General features: G+C 35.9%; 1 protein-coding gene across 4 annotated transcripts in view; it reads left to right on the forward strand.

Annotated features, from left to right (window-relative positions):
* LUZP2 (leucine zipper protein 2) overlaps positions 1-22,752 on the forward strand; it is a 205,176-nt gene that overhangs the window by 164,902 nt on the left and 17,522 nt on the right. For all 4 annotated transcript variants that reach the window (XM_042035659.1, XM_042035658.1, XM_042035656.1 and 1 more), the window contains one exon: positions 1,729-1,893. In XM_042035659.1, coding sequence (XP_041891593.1) covers positions 1,729-1,893 — 165 coding nt within the window. The remainder of the gene's footprint in view (positions 1-1,728; positions 1,894-22,752) is intronic.

A 22,752-nucleotide genomic window follows, 5' to 3' on the forward strand; every position in this document is an offset into this window, starting at 1 on the left:
TTCCTTTTTCTTTTTCTTTTTCTTTTTCTTTTTCTTTTTCTTTTTCTCTTTTTCTTTCTCTTTCTCTTTCTCTTTTTCTTTTCTTTCTTTCTTTTTTCTTTCTTTCTTTCTTTCTTTCTTTCTTTCTTTCTTTCTTTCTTTCTTTCTTTCTTTCTTTCTTTCTTTCCCTTAGACATTTTCTCAAGTCTTGTGTAAGTTACTTGTGTGACTGTTTTTATATTGCTATGTTACTGTTGGTAATAACCAAAACAGTTAAATACTTGCTTTCCATTGTAAGCAAATTATTCTAAAATAAAACATACATATATATACATATATATATATATGTATGAATATTAAAACCACAAATAATTCAGTATTTTTTCACTCTAATCTGCCCCAAGGGATCTGTTAACAAGAACCTGAGTTACCCTTGCCTTAAGGGGCAGGTTTCTTTAATTTTCCATATTGTGCACTGCATTAATAGTTTTTTATGGTTGTCTTTTATGCCACTATTGAAATACACTCTACTAACTGGCTTTGTTTTTTTAAGAAACACTCAGTTTTTTCCAGTTATGAGATACATTCCCTGCTTTCAGTTCAGGGGAAATTTATCTGATGTAAAACGGAATATTTGTCATGTTCTCAAAAATATTTGCTAAGAAAAAAACTAAAACATGCTGTATGCCATTGCTTAGGATTAATATGACTGTGAAATACTTTTATATTTTATATGTAATATTTCACATACTTACTATGTAATTACTGTGTAATGTTATATACACATTTTCCATCATATATATATGCTTTCCACCATCTTTTGCCATGGTATACCTTGATTTATGTACCTTTAAAAAAATCTTTGGTGATTGAAATGTGCTGATGTATTCTGTATTTGCAGGTGCATTTTTAATAAAAAGAATAAAAGCTAGGGTTTTTTTAATGCCAAATACCGCTAACTCCCCTTGAAATGAGTGTAAGAAGTTACCTCAATAGCTAGCATTTGATATTTGTCTTGCCTTTGATGAAACAAAGAGTTAAAATATTATTTCCTTGCTGCTGTAGTTTTCTCATTGTTCTTGGTCTCTCAGCTTATTTCAATTACAGACTTCTATTTCCATTAATATATCTGTCTGTATTTCTGGGAGTAAAATACAAATGTTCTAACATGAGTTGCAAGCATCTCACCACTTAAAAGTCTTATTTTGGCTTAATGGACAGTAGTGGGTCTGGACAAATATATCCTTAACTGTTAAAAAGACCTATGGTTCCTTTACTATACACTACAGAAGTATAATATGCTCATGAGGGAAGCCATCTTTGTTGGATTAAAATCAATCTATAACGTGGAAAAATACCAATTATTTGAAATGTTATAAACAAAACTCCATGCAAAGTCTGTGTCTTGCAATACTTATGACTTCTTTGTAGATATTATAGATAAAAAGCTGAACACTGTATGATATTTTGTAAATTATATTTTTCTTTTCAGAAAAAATTATATATAAGTATGGATAAAACTGCATGAAGGGATGGGAAAGGAGTGCAGTGACTTCCTAGGCAGTTTGGTGTGTAATGCACAGTAACCTAATCATATGAAAATACTGGTTGAGACAGACTTAATTCCTTCCATCAGTAAGAAAAAGCAGCAGTTACTCATAAGTGTTTGGTTTAATACAGATAGAGAAAGTAAGCAGTTGTGTTCATCACACCGCATCTTAGAGAAGTGATGGTTTCTTATTTTCCCAGGAGTCACAGCTGAAAGCTTTGAAGGAAACTGTGCAGCTTTGCCTGTCTTCCGTTCTGCGCAGTCAGCCTCCCACTATGGACCTAATCCCTTCAAAACCAGCTGAGAAGCTAACTTCCTCAAAAACAAAGGACTCCAAAGTTCCATTTCAAGTGACAAGCACCAAGGTATGATTTTTCTCTTGGGTACAGTTTTTTTTAACATCTTTGAAAGTTTATACTATAAGAGCATCAAACCAAAACTAGAGAGGATTTCAAATTCATTAGAAGATTAGGATGAATTTTGAGGATAATTCTAAGACTGTTTCTGATGTCAACAAATTGGTTTTTTTGTTGGGAAGCAGTTACTTTTTTGCTGAGTAACAAATTCTTTCTATCACTTGGTAAATGGATTGTGTCTGCACAACAAATCTACAGTGAAGATGGATTTGCATTTAAAATAAATGAAGGTAGTAATTCATAGGATCATTTACCTGTCCGGCACTGATAGTGAGTTTGTGGTAATACTAAACAGCACTAAACAATAATATGGGGCTTGCTTATCATGGTTTCTTTCAGTGAAAAAAAATTATATAAAAATCATAAAATAATCTGGGACACCCAAATCAAAATTGTCAAAATGGATCAATGGACTTTGCAATGGGCCATAGGGAATAATCCAATATTGCAAGATGAGAAGGCCAGTTTCAGAGAAAGCATGAGGAAAAAAAAGATGAAAAGTGTTTTGAGTCAATAAATTCAAACATTATAATACAGTCAAGATTTACAGTGGTTAACAACTGTCCTAGTAATTTTCATCTCCAGTGTTGCATTTTGCTCCTGAATTCAATAGTTAGATCTAGAAGAAGTCTGTCATTTCAGTGAAAAGGAAGTTTTACAGAAGAATGACTGAAGGAAATTTCAATGTCCTCCTTAAATTCCAAAACTGAAATAAAAATAGGAATTGCTAACTCATAGCCAATCTGTAATTTGTATATGGCAGCTGTTGGTATTCACTGTTAGTGCACAGGCTGAAGCCAAAAATTAGTAATTTTTCTATATGTAATTAAAATTAAAATACAATTTCAGAAAGCAGAATATAATTATAGAACTGGATATCACACCACATTGCTACTCTTAAAATTATGATTGTCTGTTCCTTATTAACTATTTTACAGGAAGAAACCATCATTCCCAAAAATTATTACCTCTGGAAAAAAAGCACTGTATTAATTAGTAGCAGCACATGGGTAGGATAGTGTTCATTTAGATTAAGACCACTGGACCTATATTCTACAGGACAGCAGACTCTTCTTTTGTAGATCATGCAAACTGAGTAGCACTCTGGGATTTCAGGAGCATATTGTTCCTAATTAATGTGGCTGTCGAATTGTTTGTCTTGCTCTTGTTGTCCTTTTCTTCAGGTTGGAAGTGTTCATGCCTCTGTCATGAGAGCAGAGAAGTACTGAAGGATAAGGGCCAGCTAGCCATTATGTCTGTGTTTAAGATTGGTCTATGATCAGAGCCTTTGGAGAATTTGATGTCTCCTTGATTTTACAGAGAGGGACATGAGAATACAGCATAGAAATTAGAATTAGATTCTTGATATTTGGTATTTGAGTGAAATACAGAGTACTCTTCCTTCTTTTTTTTCAACGATCATAATAGATTTTGTGTTTAATGTACTTGGTAAAATGTGTCAGTACTTCTGTACTATAGCCTTTTGAGAAAACAGCCTTTAGTCCTCTGTATCCAGAAGTGCTTGAATAAGTTTAACTGCCTCTTTAACAGGCAGTTCTCACATTTCTCTGCACTTAGCATATGCCATGAAAATGTCTGAAAAAATAATGGTCTGCAAACCTCTTCTTCCACACACTGACACCTCATTATTAAAAATCTGTGTATTATCTGTGATTATAAAATGAATGAAATCTGCTACTGTGAATCGAGTTGTTAAAGAATCATAATCAGTCACCCTCTGCACTTGAGCTGTTTTTTTAAGATGACGCTCTTTCTTGTATATTTTCTCCTTGGCTTTTTTTCCCTTTGACAAACACCAAGTAACTCTTAACTACGGACATGTAGCTCTCTTTTTCCTTATTATTAGATTTGCATAAATATTTTGATACAGCAGGCTAGTATTTTGGGGGAATATAAGTGTATGTGATTAATTGTGTTACCATACGTAAACGTGGGAACTTAAGATGAGCAGCACTTACACATCTTGTCATGTCTGATAAGCAGCACTTTCACCTTCTGGCAACAAATGATCATTTGTCTAGTAAATATCTTATTTTTAAGATATTCTCATCCAGCCTAAAATTTGCATTCTAAAATGTCAAACTCACCTTAAATCCATGGAAGGATAAATCATACAGTGTAGGATAGCTGTACCACTTGGGGACAATTATCCCTGGGATTAGGGTGCTTCCTCATAAAAAAAAAGTTCCAAATAAGTAGGTATATTGTATATTTGTAGTCATTATTGGTAACTGTAACACCTGAGAGCTTGTTAGAGATATTTAGCACAAGAACCTGATGTCAAAAGGATAACTAGGAAAGCAAGTTGCCAAATCTCTTGAAAATAAATTACTTGGTCATTTTGTTTTTTCTAGAGAATGTGATGTTGAATCACTCCAAATGGAGCCTAGAGACACTTCAGAGACAGAGTCAGAGAAGAGGGCATTTGCTTTATTCACCGCACCAGATGCGTAGGGGATCGCTCCTCCTAACACACGCTCCACAGAGCACAGTATATGGTTACAGTCATGAAAATTCATCACATTCCTTGGGATAGGAGTAGTTATACAAATTACTTCTCAGAAGTCATTAATATCATTAGCATACATGCCGTGCAGGCGCTGTGTACCCTGGTGGTTGCACTGAGGAAGGCTCTGTGTCTTCCTTGGGGGTCTTTCAAGTGAAAGCTACTGGTCTTCCTCACAATGCGTTTTTCACCTTTCTGGAGCATGCGGATCCTTGGTTGGCTGATGCAGCAGTTTCTGTGCTGGTTTCAACAGGTTCTGTTCCTCTTATCTTGACAAGGTGCATTCTGTTTCTCTTATCTTGACAAGGCTGAGGCGCATCCTGCTTCTCAGGCTTGTGATTAACATTTGCTGACTCTTAGTAGTTACATGCTTACATGAGTTAACTTTGATCAACCCCTCTCAATATGAAAAATAATAAAATGTGTGCAAAGCAGTGCATTATAAGTGCCTGAATCAATGCAAAATAAAGTTGTTGTTCTGCAAAGTTCATTAATCTAGAAAATTGTGTAGTAATGGAAAATTACTGCATTTAAATCATAGAAAAAGTTATCTTAAAGTGATCAAAAGCAGTGTAAGTCTGAGGTCTGGTTTTTTGACATATCCTAAATAAGTTAATATTTGCAATGTACAAGAACGTAAAATACAGAATTTACCATGTAAATTGGCACTAATATTTCAATTCAAAGCCATTTTGTCTGTCATGTACCAGTCATAGGACAACACTGGTGCCAAAACTATTGACAAATGGGTTTAGGGCTCTGTGCATACAAGGTCAATGACACAACTAAAATCAAGCATAACCAGAAGGCAGATCGTTAATCCTGAACCATGAGGTTTTTAGCTTTCTGTATTACTGACAATTGCTTTTATTATATAGTTTCTTTTGCATTGTAATGTCAAAACAATAACTATTCTATGTTCTGCCAGTGGAAAATGCTTCCAAACTAGTTGAGAGTTGGATCTATCTTTTGCTGTAGTACTTTTCTTGCCTCATTCCCATTACAGAGTTGATGATGAAAGAGAAAAATGAAGACAAATGAGGACTGAAACACTGCTTTCCTTTTTATTCTCCAGATGAATGACTAAGGACCTGGATACTTAGAGAGTGTCATTTATAAATGGAAATCATAATGTTGACTAGGCTGCCAGCCATGGGAAGTGTGAGTTGGTGTAATCAGAGAATCAGAGAATCAGAGCACTGTTACTGAAGACCTAGTGAAGCGTTTTCTGCACTTACTGTGTCTTGGCATGACAAAAAAACTCTGGGAATTTATACGGAGCTAGTAGAGAGATAAAGGATAACAATATGCCTTATAAAAAACCAAAAATTGTAATAATATCTTGGGCTGTGCTGTGTAACGATACCTGTGCTCCAAATGCAAGAAAATGAGCTTTAGTAGCAGTGGGAAATTAATGGCAAACCAAAATCAAAAGTGAAACAGAAGAAAATTCTATTTCCAGTACCAAGGCTGAATACAAAAATCACGGGGAACATGGTGATACCAGAATAGTAGGGGCTAGCTGGTTCTGTAGTGTTTTTTCCCTAATGCAAAAACATTGTTCTGTGTATTCCCCAAATTAACTCCTTCTTTATACGCACCCAGCATGTTTTGTGTTTTGTGAACTGCACTAAGAGTGGAAATACACATGAATATCAAACTGTGAACAATAGCACCCATTCCCATATTGTACATGGCATAGGTTGAAAGACAACCAATGAATGCCACATCAGTGTCCTTGTCTCAATGGAGAAAATACAGGCTGAATGGAATGAGAACTATCCTTCTGTAGAAATGCATAGTACAGACTGAAAGGGCAACTACCACTCCATTGTGAAAAGATTTAAAGATCTTACAGGAAAATGAATCACTTTTGTGATTAAAAACTTCTGCAAGGAGTAATTTCCTTTGCCTCACATATATTGTGAATAGTGGACTCCAGCATACATTACTGAGTACAAAAATTCAGAAAAGTTAAAGTACTGTGGGCCATCCTCCCTTTCTTTGGAAATAAGTACTTCTTTCATTTCTCATCAAAGTAAGCTTCGGGAACTTTATATCTTTGTTTAGACTAAAATAGTGTTCTTGTAGGAGCAAAGAGAAGAGCTTGTGAGACTTTCAAAGAAAGTACAAGTCTGGAAAGTTCGTCAAGACCAAGACTCTGAAGAGCATTTTGAAATGGCCACGTCGGAGATTAAGAAGCTGAGTTTAATGGTTTGGTTCAGAAATAATGTATTTAGGTAGAATTTAATCTCACGGTTATTCTGAGTGCATAAATATTGAACATCTACTACAAACACAGAGCAAGGCTGCTGAAAAAATAAGGTGATCACATTGTCATGATTCTTAGCTCCTTCACTAATTTAATTGGAGGGGAGGTTGAAGTTGGTTTTGTATAAAGGGTATATGATTTAACTAGGAAGACAGAATATTCCTAGGCTCTAGTCCTTATTAATTTAATATACAAAAGTAGAAATTGTTGATAGAAACATTTATATAAAATAATAATAATGCAATAGTTAATTGTACTAAATCAGTCATACAATGATCATATCACTCAATACTTCAGGCTATTTAATTATAAAATTGACTAAAATTTGAAAAAATAAATACAGTTATATGTGTACATTTCTTCAAAATAAACAAGTACATTTTGAAAGAATGAAGAAATGTCTGGAATGTGTCGTTTGGACTCAATCTTTAAACGAAGATTTAACAAGGTTTTCATAGATCCTAGAAAACTAACCGAATAGTGTGATTCATGAAAAATTAACCAGCTGAAAGAGCCAAGATATAATTTATCATAATATTCCATAATGAAGGCTCTGACCACTGGACCAAAGCAATTGCAAATTCCTTGCTCAAGAACTTATGAAAAATTACTACTACTGTACTGGTCAACAGCCGACTGAACATGAGCCAGCAGTGTGCCCAGGTGGCCAAGAAGGCCAATGGCTCCTGGCCTGTATCAGGAAGTGTGGCCAGCAGGAGCAGGGAAGTCATTCTTCCCCTGTAATCGGCACTGGTGAGGCCACACTTTGAGTGCTGTGTCCAGTTCTGCATCCTCCAGTTTAGAAAGGATATTGAGATGCTCGAATGAGTCCAGAGGAGGGCAACAAGGCTGGTGAAGGGTCTGGAACACAAGCCCTATGAGGAATGGCTGAGGGAGCTGGGGTTGTTTAGCCTGGAGGAAAGGAGGCTCAGGGGAGACCTTATCACTCTCTGCAACTCCCTGAAAGGAGGTTGTAGCCAGGTGGGGGTTGGTCTCTTCTTCCAGGCAACCACTGGCAGAACCAGAGGACACAGTCTTAAGCTGCACCAGGGAAAGTTTAGGCTAGACATTAGGAAAAAATTCTTCACTGAAAGAGTGATTTGGGCACTGGAATTATCTGCCCAGGGAGGTGATGGAGTGACTGTCCCTGGAGCTGTTTAAAAAAAGACTGGACATGGCACTCAGTGCCATGGTTTAGTTGATGAGGTGGTGTTAGGTCATAGGTTGGACTTGATGATCTCAAAGGTCTTCTCCAACCTACTTAATTCTGTGATTCTTTGATTCTGTAATTAGGATTATTATTTGGAAATAGTTTTATGCTCACAATTGGGGGTAAAAATAATGTGTGACCTCATAACTTTATCAGAAGGAAAACTTAAAGGGCACAAAATATTATATATGAGTTTTTTATATCAGATATATAATATAAAAAACAAATAGATATGGTGTTTGGGGACATGGTTTAGCGGTGGACCTGGCAGTACTAGGTAATGGTTGGACTTGACGATCTTAGAGGTCTTTTCCAACCTCACTTATCCTATGTTTCCATCTATGGTCAGCTATAAGCAAACAGCAGGAGCATTGAGGGCAGTGTATACATTTGTGCTCCATTAAAGCCTTAAGAGTCAGCTTCTGGTATGTCAGAACTTTTCAACTTTTGTTGCCTCCAACTTTGCTTCTGCCACAGTTGGTATCACCAAGACCTGCAGTTTCAGTAACCTGTAGATCATTGTGTTCAACTAGGGGATTAGAAAACTGTAATTAAAAAGAGAAGAGGACAACTACTAAATGTAGACTCAGACACATTTTGTACTATGCAGTAATGACATGCAGTCATATAACCCTTTCCTAATGCATAAACATTAGAAGAATAAAATGGCATTGAAAAATTACACTATCCATTGTTTTAGGATTTCATTTCAAACACTAAGGAATATATGTCTCCTAAGATACTTACCATAGAAATCTCAGGTGAGTGTCTGTAAGGCTAATGGATTAAGAATTTTGTTTTTAAATAGAAGGTAATTTAATTGCAAAAGCAAACTAGCATGACTTATTTATTCATGTAAGTCTCTCCTATTCTGCTTTTCATAGCTGCCTTTGGGCTAATAGAGCTTTGTTCTCATTATGATCATCTAGATGGCAGCTATAATCCTGTATTAATATTAATGCTGGTTCACAAGGTTATGGCAACTCTTGCTCGTATCTTTTACTTCCAGAATTTACATTAGATTGAGTATGGTTTTGCTGTTGCCTCATAAAAATTCCACAGAACTTTTTCTACAGCCCTTTTTCTTCTGTTCCTAATTTTTAATAAAATTTTATTACATGCTGGAAAAATGTTTAGCACCAGAGATCATTAAATTGGAAGCTAGAGCTCTTTGGTTTTGTAGGTTACGGGCGGGTTCGGTCGGGACGGAGACGGAGAGATCTCTATAGGCAGGTCTTGGGACACATGGGGTTTATTGTAAAAGGCTTGGGTATAGGGGCACTGCTCAGAGCTGCCAGACTCAGCTCTGAGCAGGCCCAAGAGAGCAAGAGAGTAAACGGGAGAGAGAGAGAGTGTAAGAGCAAGAGTGGAAGTAAGAGCAGGAGTGGAAGAAGTAGTAAGGAATGTCTGAAGTCCTGGTTACAATACAATAAATCATCTTCTGTACTGAATATTCTAATTGTCACTAACCAATCTAATACAAGATACAAATCCTATAGCATTTACATACAGCCTATAAGAGTTCTTATATTACCATAGAGTGTTACATCTTAACTTCTAAAAACTACTCTTTGGACCCCTTCTGCTGAGCTAGTAGGGTCTGCTCTGACCCTTGGACCTGTTTGCAAGCAGAGGGTATTGTTCCATCAAGAGGGGATTACCTTCAGTTGGCCATACCATTGTTTTCTAGTTGTTCAGTAACTAAGACTTGGTATTTCAAAAGTGGCTTTCATTTCGATGTTGCCTGTAGTTTTCATATTCCCAAAATCTTTTGTCAGGCAATCATATTTATAAGGCTTTTCTGTTTCATTTTCCCCAACAGGTTTTATTACTTATTCTATAGAAGTCTTCATTATTAGTACATTATATTGTTAATAAATTAGCTTTAGAGGGGTTTTTTTCAACTGAATTCAATCAAGAGAAATTGGAAAAAAGCACCTGGTATGTCTTATTTAGTCTGTAACCCCCCTAAAACAATATCCTTTTCCTTCAAGTTTTAGTGACACGATCTTTATCTTCATTTCATTAACTATTTGGCCTCACTCCTCTTTGTTGCAGAGTATAAGTAGCTGGAGTGGCCCATTACCCCAGGGTTCAACTCTGAAATTAGCAATGTGCTAATGGGTTAAAGAGGTAACTGTTAACTGTTTATTGCTGCACTTTTGTGGCTGTTAACTGCAGATCAGTTTTCCTGTAAACGAAAATCACTCCATAGCCTCCCTCCAAATATCCTTTTTTAATTAACATCTTTACCTGTCAGATGTTTCGATAAAGTCTCCCATAATCTAGTACATAATATGTCTCAAAATACTGTGGATTACTGCTTGACAATGGTTGAAAAGGTGTATGTATACACAAAATTTAAATTTCTTAAGGAATGTTTTAAATAACATCAAAATCCAGATTGTTAGGTATGGTGAATGGTCTCACATGGACCCATGGATTAGCATGGACAGCATACATCCAATTTCCCTAATTTTGCTTCAGTCTAAAGCCAGGACCCCAAACAAGAGCAGCCTGAAGCTTGCTGTGATGCTCAACAGATTTCTGGACAAGCTTACTTGTCTTTATCAGAAACAGAGAAAGAGAAGACCCCTTAATTACTCTTCAGATGTTATTATTTTAGAGATATCTTTCCTCACCTACTCCCATCAAATGATTTTTTTTGTTTCTCTCTCTTTTTTGCCTGGTGACAGCAGAGATGATTGGTAAAATGTATGCTATTTCTCATTTTAGTTGAAGTTGCATTTAGCAGAAAAATAGTAATACATTTTTCATCTTTTGACTTTCCTAGCTGATGTGTTTGTTACATGTTCTGTTAAAAAATATAGGCGTGTGAGCAATGACAATAAAAGTGAATTTCTGTGTCTTTGCAGTTACACATTAGTAACCCCATTTAATTTTTTTTTAACATTAGCGATTTTTTCTATGGATGTTCTGTGTAAAAGAAGACAGAAATTGTGCAGAGGAGCTAACATCATTTTAAGTGGTTTACAAAATATAGTTTAATTTTGAAAGTACTCGCAATGGAATTTTGCTACCCAAGGGTATATTGAAGATTTATTTGAAAATTATTTATGCATGTATCCTTTAGAAAATATGTATTATTAATCTTAAAAAGTTTGACTGAATATGTATATAGGAAGCCAAGTGGGAAACATTAGAGAAAGTTAAAATCCTTTTATGTTAAGACAGTTAAGATCCTTTTCTTTGATTTGAGCAAAGATTTGGTTTGGAAAATATTCATAAAGAAAATATTCATTGGGCATTTTGGCCATTATTAGGAATTTCTAGTAACTTGATTAAAAGCATTGCATTGAATCATAAAGCATAAGAATTGCAGAATAAACTAGTGATTAAATCCAAGCCATTTAAGTTCAATTTAGCCCTGAGCAATTTAAAAAACTACTTACTGCTTTACACGTGAAGTCTCATCATCTTCCAAAATGGTTAATCTTCCCCCTTTTCTATGTTTATTGTTTTATGCTAAAATAATAATAGATAAAATGGAAAATAAAAAATAGTAAATTAAATGTTATTTTATAGTCAAATTGAAAGTCATTTAGTCTGAAGGAATGTGCTCTCATATAATGGAAAAACAGACACTGAATTACAAGAAAAAACTTTTAGCATCAAGCGTATTTTGGTTCAAATCCTTAAAAGTTATTTGGATGGTGCTCAAATTGAGTGTTTGAAGCAATGGATTCATATAATTAATTATTATTAAATATTTAATTATTACATATTTGAGGTAATTTATAGATTATTTATTAAGTCCTTTTTTCTCATATTTTTTGAAAGACAATAGTCCTTATCTCTGTTGGTGAAGCTGTTATCCTGTTATTATATTGTGAGGTAATTTTTTATAAAAGCAACTGTTTGAGAAGGGGCTTAAATAAACAGGCAAGTAGAGGGGTTTTTTTAAAAAAAAAAAACTTCCTTTCCTTATAAGAAAGCCTCTTTTAAGGCAGAATTGGGGAAGAAAAGTCAAAGCCTCTAAAGGAAAAGCACTTCTCCAAGTGACCCCATTTGTGGAATTCGGGTCATGATTCAGAAGGGTTCCAGCTTCACCAGGTTGGTTTTTCTAGGGTCTGTACCTCCTCCAGGGAAGAGCATCTTTGTCTTTGTCTTCCTGAAAACACAGATGTTCGTCTGTGACTGTAACTTGAGTAGCTGTTTCATTCATTTGGGAAGACTGTAATTGCTTATAAAGCATATTCTGATGGTGTGTATTATTGCTGCTCTGAGTGTAAGTAATGTTATACCGTGTTCATTATCCACTATATGTGATGGCTGTCAAAAATCAAGAGTGTTGTTGAAGGAATGTGTTTATTTGGTGGTTTCAGTTTCTTAAGTATTATAACATCAACCTCCCACACACAACTGAGGATGCTAAGTATCTTAATAGTTAGAGAAAAGAAATCTGCTTTCCCTACAGTGAAAGATGAAGGGTGCCTCTTTTAAAACTTCACAAGTGATGGAAAAATGAAGCAGAAGGTGTATTTATACATGTAGTTTATATATACATGTATTTGCAATCATCACTGAGCTTTGCATCTACAAAATACTAGGTATTTCAACTTGCCCACTCTATAAGAAAAAATGATGTAAAAATGTAGCTATTATTAAGGGAATGTGAAAATACAAGTTTAGATATAATCTAATATAGGTAATTGACTTGTAAAAACTTATTAACAAGTTTTTTTCTCTAATAATATTTATTACATGCATGAGTATTCAACAAAACCATATGTTTTCAAACCTAATTAATTCTATTTCCTTTTTGGTTTAGCTACAGATGAGTTTACAACAGACATTTAGAGTTACTGCTAAGCAAATGGTTATTAGAAGAAATCTGAAGTGAAATGATCCACTAAAAAATGAGCCACTAAAAAAAGTTTTGCTTTTTTTTATTTTTTTGATACCATGTTGGAATAATATTTTGGCATCACTGAAAGTTGCTTTATGCTGTGAATTTATTATATCATCATACGCATTAAGGACAGAAGAAACCCCTGTGGACATCTTGTCTCACCTGGCATTATATTTGTCACAAAGATTTTCTATACAAATTTTGATGTATACTTTGAAAGTTTTATTCTCCCAGTTTACCACTTGTATAAAAGCTCCTAGATAATGCTTTCATCCATGTCCTCAGTAGCAGAAATTCAGCATATATGTAAGTATGTAACTCAGACCTTCTTTCCTATTTTTCATGTTGAGATCCAGTCTAACTGAAGTCCAGATTTTGCCTGTTCTTACATGGACATTCGTTAGGGAAAAAACAAATGAAAAAATGACTAGGGACCTTTAAGCATATTTTGGTTTTTAGATATTAAAGATCTGAACAGATAAAATTTTACGGGACAATAGATTTCCTTACAGAATAATTTAGCATCTGACATTGTGTCATCATTGCTGCTACTGCTAATGCCACCTGACTTTGCTGTCCACCCCATTACTATTTATTACTTAAATATGTGAGTCAATCTCTTTCCAAACACATGGAATGATGCAGTTTTTATTTTTAACAGCCTGCATGGAAATGTCTTTCCCTGTCAAGCCAATATATCACAACTGAATTCAGTGCAGCCCTGACAAATTACACTCTGGCATGTAATCCAGGCAACAGCTTAGTTGCTTTAAAGCAAACTCTTGCCACAGCAACATGCCACTTGATATTTCTGATTATCACTGCTTTATGCAGCCTTTGCTGCCTTTTTCAGAGTTTTCCAGTAGTTCCAGTTCATTAGAAAAGCTCTCAGCAGGAATATAGCTACACATTGTCCAAAGAAGTTGTGGATACCCCATCCCTGGAAGTGTTCAAGACCAGCTTGGATGGGGCTTTGAGCAACCTGGTCTAGTAGAAGGTGTCCCTATGGAAGTGGGACACTTCCACCAATAATAGTGGAAGGTGGCAGGGTGATTGAACTAGATGACAAAGATTCTTTCCTTTCCAATCCAAATCATTCAGTGATTCTCTATCAGCAGACCTGTGATATATGGCCAGAAGCAGATGATGAACTGTGCTTGTAAGTATAACTAATAGCTCACCGGCAATAAAGGAATGAATTTCTATTATATAGCATCTACAACTTCTACACCCTTCCCTAAACATCTGTGAAGTACTTAAAAGATTTTTGCCTAATACCTTCAGTTTCTTTACTCCATTTTACAGTGAAATTACATTTAGTGCATGGTGTGTTAATTTAAGTATTTGAACTTTTTATGTATCACCTCTCCTATATTGTAGCTTCTGATGTGAAGTCTACAAGTGTTTAACATATACATTCTGTTTATTCTTGAAAATATAAGATTTCTACTTCAACTTCTTGGCACAAATTTTGCCATGAAGGAATGTCTGTAATTGAAATATAAGTCACTAGGTCAAACTAAAATTTCTGGCTTCAAGTAGGATGCTTGTTCTGTAGTTTTTAATTGCAAGGTCTTATTCCTGGTCTAAATGAAAGGTGGTTTTTATTATTATTCATTGTTTCCCAGATCTATTACTAATCAAGTGCAATTAGAATGAAAAATACCAATGGTTACCTGTAGGGTTTTAAGTTTATTACTATCTTTATTTATCTGTAGTGATTTCTGTATTATTTTCTTTCTGATAGACTAGTCTGGCTTTCAATAACCACTGAAATTTCACAATCTGTTTAGTTCTGCTTGTATGTAACAGCTTCTCTGTGCCTGTACAGCAAACAGCAACGATTCTCACACAGCATGAAGAAAATCTGTTCCTCTAGCAACTACAAACTTGTCATGAATTTTTGGACACAGCTTCTCTAGGATGAAAAATTAATAAGGGAAAATTATTCAGTCATTTTGCTAAGACCAATATTGTGAAACTGTTTTAATCAATGAATGTTAGATTAGAGATGCCTCCTCCCTGGGTCATAATTCCATTAGCTGCTCATGGAATCCAACACAGAAGAGCAACAAAATATATTTGCAAATACACATATTGCGTATGTATATATATATAGATCGATACATAGATATATATATATACATATATAGATATATCTGAGGGAACCAACTGCCTTCCTCTCCATTTCTAGTTGTGAATGTAATACCATAGTTTGGACTGTCATATTAGCAATAGCTGTCATTCCAAATCATGTGACATTTGGGAAAAAAACCTGTGATTTTGTGGTTCCATGCTTTATCTTCCTTCATGCTTCTGTCATGCTACAGCAGAATACCCCCTAGAGAATGACAAAGGTAGACAGAAAAGTTTAATGTCTAACTCCCACTGCAGATCAAGTGAAAGAAAGAAGTGAAAAATCATCACAAATGCATGATTTTAAGATTAACTCTGTAGAGTTGCATTAAATTGTTTCTGTGTGAATTTAGAGCCAAAAATAGCAGAAGCACATCACCTATTTTTTTTTAAAGTTATTGACTTACATAAAATTATGTTGAAAGCCAGTAAAAGTGATACATAAATATCAAGAGCAGTTTAACTTGGCCAAGGTGACCCGTCATCTTCAGGCAATAATACTGTGCCTAGATATTTGCAGTATATTTAGTGTACTATATCACACATGCCAATCTGAGATCTTCAACTACAGCAAGCAAGTAAGCCTAAATCTCTGTCAGGAAGTCATAACAACCCCAGCCTGTGTCCACATACATCATTTAGAGGTTAAAATGTATATATTATTTACTGAAGAAGGTTGGTTTCTTTTTTTCTCTCAACAGCCTTTTCCCCAAAATGCTAGGAGGTCTAGAGAAATGTATAATACTAATGGGGATAGGTATCATAGCATATGATACAAACATAATACAAATGAAAGTCCAGGTTCACCCTGTTGCTGTACAGTTTGTATTGTACAAATGATGTGCAACCTATGCTTTGCAGTTCTATATTTTTTCATTTTTTAACTTTTATTACAGTCTATTTCAAAAGTTTTTCTATTCCAATGCAGAATGCAAACCACAGTTTACTTGCCATCTTGATTTTTATTTGTTCCCTTTTTTTTTTTTTTATTTTAAATATGTGAAGTCTCAGAAAGCCAAAAATGTACTCATTCACTTTTCATGTCCAGGGCCTGAAAGAAGACTTGTATGTGTTTGGAGATGGAATTATTTCTGTATTTCGCCATAACACTCTTAATTTTACCGGACTGCTATTTCACTAATTGTCTCTAAGTAAAGTAAGCCCTGTAAAATGCAGCATGGGCAACTGAACAAAAAAAAAGCTCTATTCATATTATTTGCACTAACTGATTGATCCTGCATTTTGCCATGCAGTACTCCTGTTTTCTCATTTATGAAATAAGGGGCACTGTTTACTGCAAAAGACAGTAGGTGAGCTCTTTTGAGCATGCTGATTCTTATCATGTCCACACTTTTTCATTGTTCCAAATAAGTTTCGATTTATGATGTGACAAGCAAGAATTAAAAACCAGGAGACAAGATGGAGGCAACATTGCATGAATATTTGCTGTTGTTATTGACATGCTGTTCTAGTTTGGCCAAATTTAGAAATATACCTCTGAGAGAAGGTACAAACCCCTTCCCCCCCCCCCCCAGGTTCGGGAAAAAATAAATTTTCCTCAAAGGAAAGTGAAGGAGATAAAACTATTTATTTACCAAACACACGGGAAAAGGAAAATAAGGCTAAATAATAGAATGTTTCGCTGTGGAGGAAAAACCTGGGAAAGTGTTAGAGTCCTCCCTTTGGTCTCCTCGGAGCTGGGGCTTGGGCCAGGGCCAGGCCCTCTGTGCCCGATGGAAAGTCCTCCCAATGTGCTCTGAGGTTGAAAGCAGTCCAGTAGAAAAGGAAGAAAATCCGGAATTCCAGAGAAGGAAAAGCAAAATCCAACTCTCAGTCTCTCTCCAGAGAACAAGAAACTGAAAACAACTGGCCAAAAGCTGACTGGAAAGCAGCAAGCCGGGTGCTTCCTTGCTCCCCTGCCGCAGCTGGGGGGGAAAAGTCACTATCTCTACTTGACCTTGAACAAGCCGCAAACTGCTTTGAAAAAGTTTTGCTCAGTTTTTCCTTCCCCCTCTCAGGCTCAGTTTAGAGGCACAGAAAAGCACAAAAATTAATTTCTGGGCATAAGCAGCAATATGGGATACACATCATAAGGTCACCCCAAGACACATGCAAACATGTTGTCAAAACATACCGAATTTACTTTTTTTTGCTTATCATTTGTCTCTAATGCCTCTTTCTTTTTTTTCTTTTTTTTAATATTGCTATGGATGCCCTTTTCCTTACATGCTTTCTGACATATTGTCCTTATTAGCTTGGGTTGTGGCGGGTTGGTTGTGAGGTGGGGTTTTACTTCATTTTGTTTATTTTAATAAGTAGTACTATCTAGATGATGAATTTTCAGGTACCCCAAGGCTGAAAATTTGCATAGGTCAGTCACATAGTGCTGTATATCTGTCTTTGTAATTCTTCATCTACTGTGACTGCTAAATTGCTTATGAATGTGGGTTTGTGTTTGCAGGTGGCAGTATAAGTAGGTAGAAAGTATAATACCCAGAACAGTGGGAGTGTTCTGGAGATACTGAGAGTAGCTGTAGGGGACTCTGCAGTCTTGTTGCATACTCAGGACTATAGTCTTCAAGGTATGTTGGGGAAAAAATATTTTCAAATAATTTTTTATACTTTGAAAGGTCTCCTGAATAAAAACTTTTGTGTAATATATTGCCAGACAGTAATAGAAGACCCTGAAAATCATGGGGAAGTTTATATTCAGAAATAAGACTTGAAGGACGCTTTTGTTGCTGTCAGGCAGAAAAACATAGTAGAGCTATCCTGCCGTTAAAAAAAATATTGTAAAAATGTTGATAACTAAGTGCTTTTTATCAGATCTGTAGCAAAGATAATATTTCACAGAATTGAACTGTTAAATAATTACAGGGCATCAAAAGTAGATACAGCTTTTACTGCATGCAAAGCCAGTTATTTCTCAAGTTACCCCAATTTTTTATTTGACTAAGAAAAACAGCAAATTAAAACTTTATTATTGAAATACAAATGATTAATGATATGCATGCCAGAAGTTTATTACAAAGTCCTTTGAAAGAACAATAATTCAAGAAGGTCTAGATATGCTATGTGGCAAATGTAATTCTTTCCTTGGCCATTTAAAGGTTATTCTGCTTTTCCTTTTATCTAGGTAATATAGGCTCAGGTGTATTTGCTGCAATAAAGTGCCTTGAAAGCAATTTAGGAATTATGTTTCTATGCTCTTAACTATATCCAACAGCATATGCATGACTATATCATATAAATAAAGGTTTTAGGACCCAGGTCTCTTGAGATACCTATGCAAAGGATGTCTGTGGACCTTAGCAACACACTATCAGCTTAATTATAAATGACTGGGGCATAACTTTATGATAAGCGAGTGACCCATCTATAGCGCCATGAGATCTGAACTCAGGACTCCAATCCTGTAATACACAAACATTTTCTTTAAAGCATGTGCCACGATGGAAAACTAATCGCAGGGAAATGTCAAACAAAAAGGTCATAGAAAAATGCTGTTTGGGGATTAAATAAATAGAGGCAAGGAAAGTCTTATAGGAAGACCATCGTTTTTGTAAAGGCAGCGAGCCTTCTCAGCTTCCACTGAAATTGCTGTGGTTGTGCCTAGGACTTTTCAGGACCAACCCTCAAATTTGTTATCAACTAACGCAACCGGGGGCTTGTCAGCACAAGCCCCAGCGTGCCCTCGGGCAGAGGGGACGCAGCGTTGGCCTCCACAGCGTCCTCGCTGGATGGCTCAGTGGAATCAGCGTGAGATGGGTGCATGCGCTGGCTCCTCCTCAGAGGAAGCACGTCGGGCAGCCGATGATCAGGCTCGCGTTAGCCCGGAGGCAAAGAAGGCGGGAGGCGCTTCTGGTGTGAGTTCCAACAGGTTTATTTGCAGGAGGGACCAGGGACCAGCAAAAGCGCTGAGGAGACGCGGGCTAGCCCCCTTTATGGGGGGGTGGAGTAAGGCAGAGAAAGGGAAAACAACCAATGGGGTACAAGCAGAGGGGAGGATACAATTTTTCAGAACAACTGGGGAAAACAGGGAGGCAGGAGTCATAACAGGGAACCAATTAATAACTACAAAAGGGAGAACTTTCTGGAACAGGGGGAGGTAATTTAGGATTGGGAGCCACCCAGGGGGAGGTAACCTAGACCTCAGTGATCTCTTCTGGTGACTGACATTTGATGGTTTCAGCCTGAGAGCAGGCTGAGCTACCCCAACAATCAACAGCTTTCCCACAGCAGTAAGCTCTCCTCCAAATCTATAATATGTGTTTGGCTCACACATTGCTATATTGTTAGAAGCAGCACTGACTTTTGGCAAATATGCCTATCATTAGCCCAGCTGACTTCAAAGAATACAAATTGGGTAGCAACAGAGCATTTCTCTCACCTGTAGAAGTCAGAAGACTCCTGATGTAATGTAGCAGCATCTATCTATAGAGTAGTAGAGATCTAATAGGACTTGTTAAATTTTCCAACTGGATTATATAACGTGTAATTTAGTTGTTTTTTAAGGCACAAGCTTTTGTGTTGGAGAGGATAAAAGTTTGGTAAGAAAGTTTCACAGGTATGTAGGCTTGGCAGAAAGATCTCTGAATGTAGAAACTGAGGATGAGATAGAAATGAAAGCAAGTTTTGATATAGAGTAAAAGATGTTTTGCTGAACCAGTGATCGATGAATAACTGAGAAGGCAAAGGTTGGAGATGAGTTGGAAGGAGATTTTTATGAATAGGACAAAGGTATGTGACTACAAACAAAGACATGTTTTTCACCAAGTAAATAAGTCTCAAGAAGCGCATAAGTAAATAGAAAACATGTTTTTACCAAAAAGAGAGATATCACAGGCAAACAAGAAATGTTGATGTAGGAAGAAGAGAGGTCTGAGAATTTTCCATTGTATGCTTAAATTGTAACATACTTACTCTTGTGATTGGATTGGAATGGAATAATGACTATAATATGCTCATGGTAGTAGCTATGATAGGCTATGGGCAAATGTAAAGGTATTGTGTATGGTGCTTATTGGTTGTTATATATTAAGATACTCAGCAAAGAAAAGTATGTAATACTTTGTAACTTGAACAGAAAGCGGCTTCAGCTTCAGGTACACCTACAAGCTGTAGCTGACACTGTAGGGCTGGCTCTGGATACCCGCTTCCTGAACTACTGTAACATCACCTATGCAATAAACGGCTTTCAAGAGAGCCACCTGAAGTCCAGACATCCTTCATAGACACTTCTCCTATACTTTTGTGTCTTGGTATACACTGAAAAAATTGATGCTTTTCAAAAGATATTTTTCTCCTCTGTAAATATCAGCCAAAATATTAAAGTGAGACAGAAGCTGTAGACAGCTGTAGGAACACCAACCTGGTTACAAACAAAACCCCAACAGATGATTATAGAAAGGAAATATTTTACCAGTTTCACTGGTTGCTCTTATGGAATACAGTGTTGCTGATGGTAAGACTGAAATCTTGTATTGCTTTTTACTGATGAGATGTAATATTCCATTTACATGGCTCATTTTATGGACTCTTATATATGTACAAATTTTAGTCTGGTATTTATATTTTGATTGAATTTGCTATATGAAGAACAGTTTTGTCTATTCTTAGCAAAGGAAAGCCTGTTTGGGTTTTGGCTGAATGATAAGCCAAGTGTGCTTTAAATTCACTTTGCAATTACATCCTCTACAAAAATAGAGCAGGTAAATGTTGGGATTTGGTTAGAGGATCAGGGACATGGATCATTGATAGAATTATGGGATCAATAAAAGAACTATAGAAGCAATAGGCCTGCAAGCAAAAGGCCTGTGTGAGAAAAACTCTGCATGAGAAAAATCCTGTGTGAGAAACAAGCCTGAGAAACAAAGAAGGAGTTTTGAAGATTTACAGCTGTGTAGATAAGACCTGGAGAAGGGAGGGTGAACTCTGAATTCTTTTAATCATAACATAACTGTAGAAGCTTGCCAATGTAAGTCCAATTATGTAGAAGCAGAAATTCGCTTTGATAAGTTTTAAGCTGCTTAAGAGTTAACAAGCTGGGATACTATGTAAGTGCCTCTGGACTGCTAATAAACAGAGCTTGCTCTTATCAACCACATTGGTTTTGGACTGCAATTTCTCCCCCCACCAGAGTTCACGGACTTTTTTCAATTCCAACAGGTAAACAATAAACTAAATTACTACAGGTAATAAAGAGAAATTAGGAAGACACATGATGCAAAATATGTTAGATTTTTCATTGTATTACCATAAAACTACAGAGCACTGGTGCTCTTGTAAATGGTATTCATTTGCAAAATGTTCATGTTCAGTGACTCACAAAGTTGAATAGCTGGATTTTGTGGTGGTGTTATGCTGCAGTGCAATTTCAAGTAATTTTGGAATAACATCTGTTCACAAATTTCAGTAGTTTTTCTTATATTACAGAGTACTTCAACATGGGTGTAGCTGCAGATCTCAGTTCTGTTATCTGCAGAAAATTACAAATATTTTTTTTTTAAGAATCTTTCTTGTAACTGGTCAAAAGTGTGTAGCAGTAGAATTGCCCTGTACACAGCATGCACTTGATTATCCTCCATGTAATCTATTAATAAATTCCAGACAGGTTAGTTCTCTTATCAACACACTGTATTAATCCACACTTTAAATTATTTCTTTTCTTTGCTTAGTTTGTTTTTAAGTAGTAAGGGGGCACGTTTTCATTTATGTGTGCACTAAGCACTACTTAGAACAACTTGGATTCTGTTGTGTTGGCCATTGTTGATTAAAATACAATTTGGACTGTAAATGTTTAACCTCACTAGACTACAAAACTGTGTGACGTGGGGTTCTATTTCGCGAGAATTTTCTTGAACAGCCAACCTAAACAACTGACTCCAATAATTTCAGGTTTTCATTGTCTCATATATTTCATACCAACATATGCTATGCAACAAGAAGATGGTGATGTTTTGTCCACAGTTTAATATAAATTATTATTTATGACTTCCACAAGGTTAGTACAAGGGAGATTATTTCTAAATTCTGTTTTGAGTTAGGTAATTTTATCTCTTTCTCTTGTATAATTTTACCAGAACTTTGGTTTGTTTCCTTTTGTTTATTCTTCTCTAAGCATATGACTTAGATATTCTCTCTTTTGTTTGCAGTTAAATAGAAGTAAATACATCATTCTGACTGTTGAAAACTGAGGTACAATGAATCATCACAGAGCTGCTCTTATTGATCCAGGAAAAAAAATGGTTGTATACATTTTCACAAGGGTTTTCATGCCCTCAGCTGCATGGAAATACAAATAAGAAACTGCAGTTGTTCCAAGGAAGTGAGGCAACTGAAAGTGTTGGTTTAATGTTCTATTAGAAAACTGAAATTATCTCAAATATGCAATGCTTTCAGAATAAGCTGTATTAGAAAAAAACAGGAGAATTCAGTGCACAATAACAAACACATGGAACTTCTTTTTATGTGTAGCTAGACATTTTTAGAATTGCTTTAAATTGGCATCCATTGCCTATTTAAATGCCCTAGAATAGCCCTCCAGCTATTTCTGTAGAAGAGCACTCCTCTCCTATGAGTCTTTTCTCATTTACCATCCTCTTGCCATCCTGGAGGCATTTGGGGGTCAACCTAAATACTAGCTGCCATAGAATAGTTAATGGATTTCCACTCCATACTGTAAATGCAAATACATTCTGTATATTACTAGTGGAAGGTGACCTATTATTATTTTTATCTTTTGTTTCTGTGCTACCTTCTTATCTCTGAGCACATTTGTGAGTTGGCTG

The sequence above is a fragment of the Corvus kubaryi genome, unplaced genomic scaffold (genome assembly GCF_017639235.1).
Source record: "Corvus kubaryi isolate FWS band 111438036 unplaced genomic scaffold, C.kubaryi_AGA036_p1.0 37384, whole genome shotgun sequence".
In the NCBI taxonomy this organism is placed as follows: Eukaryota; Metazoa; Chordata; class Aves; order Passeriformes; family Corvidae; genus Corvus; species Corvus kubaryi.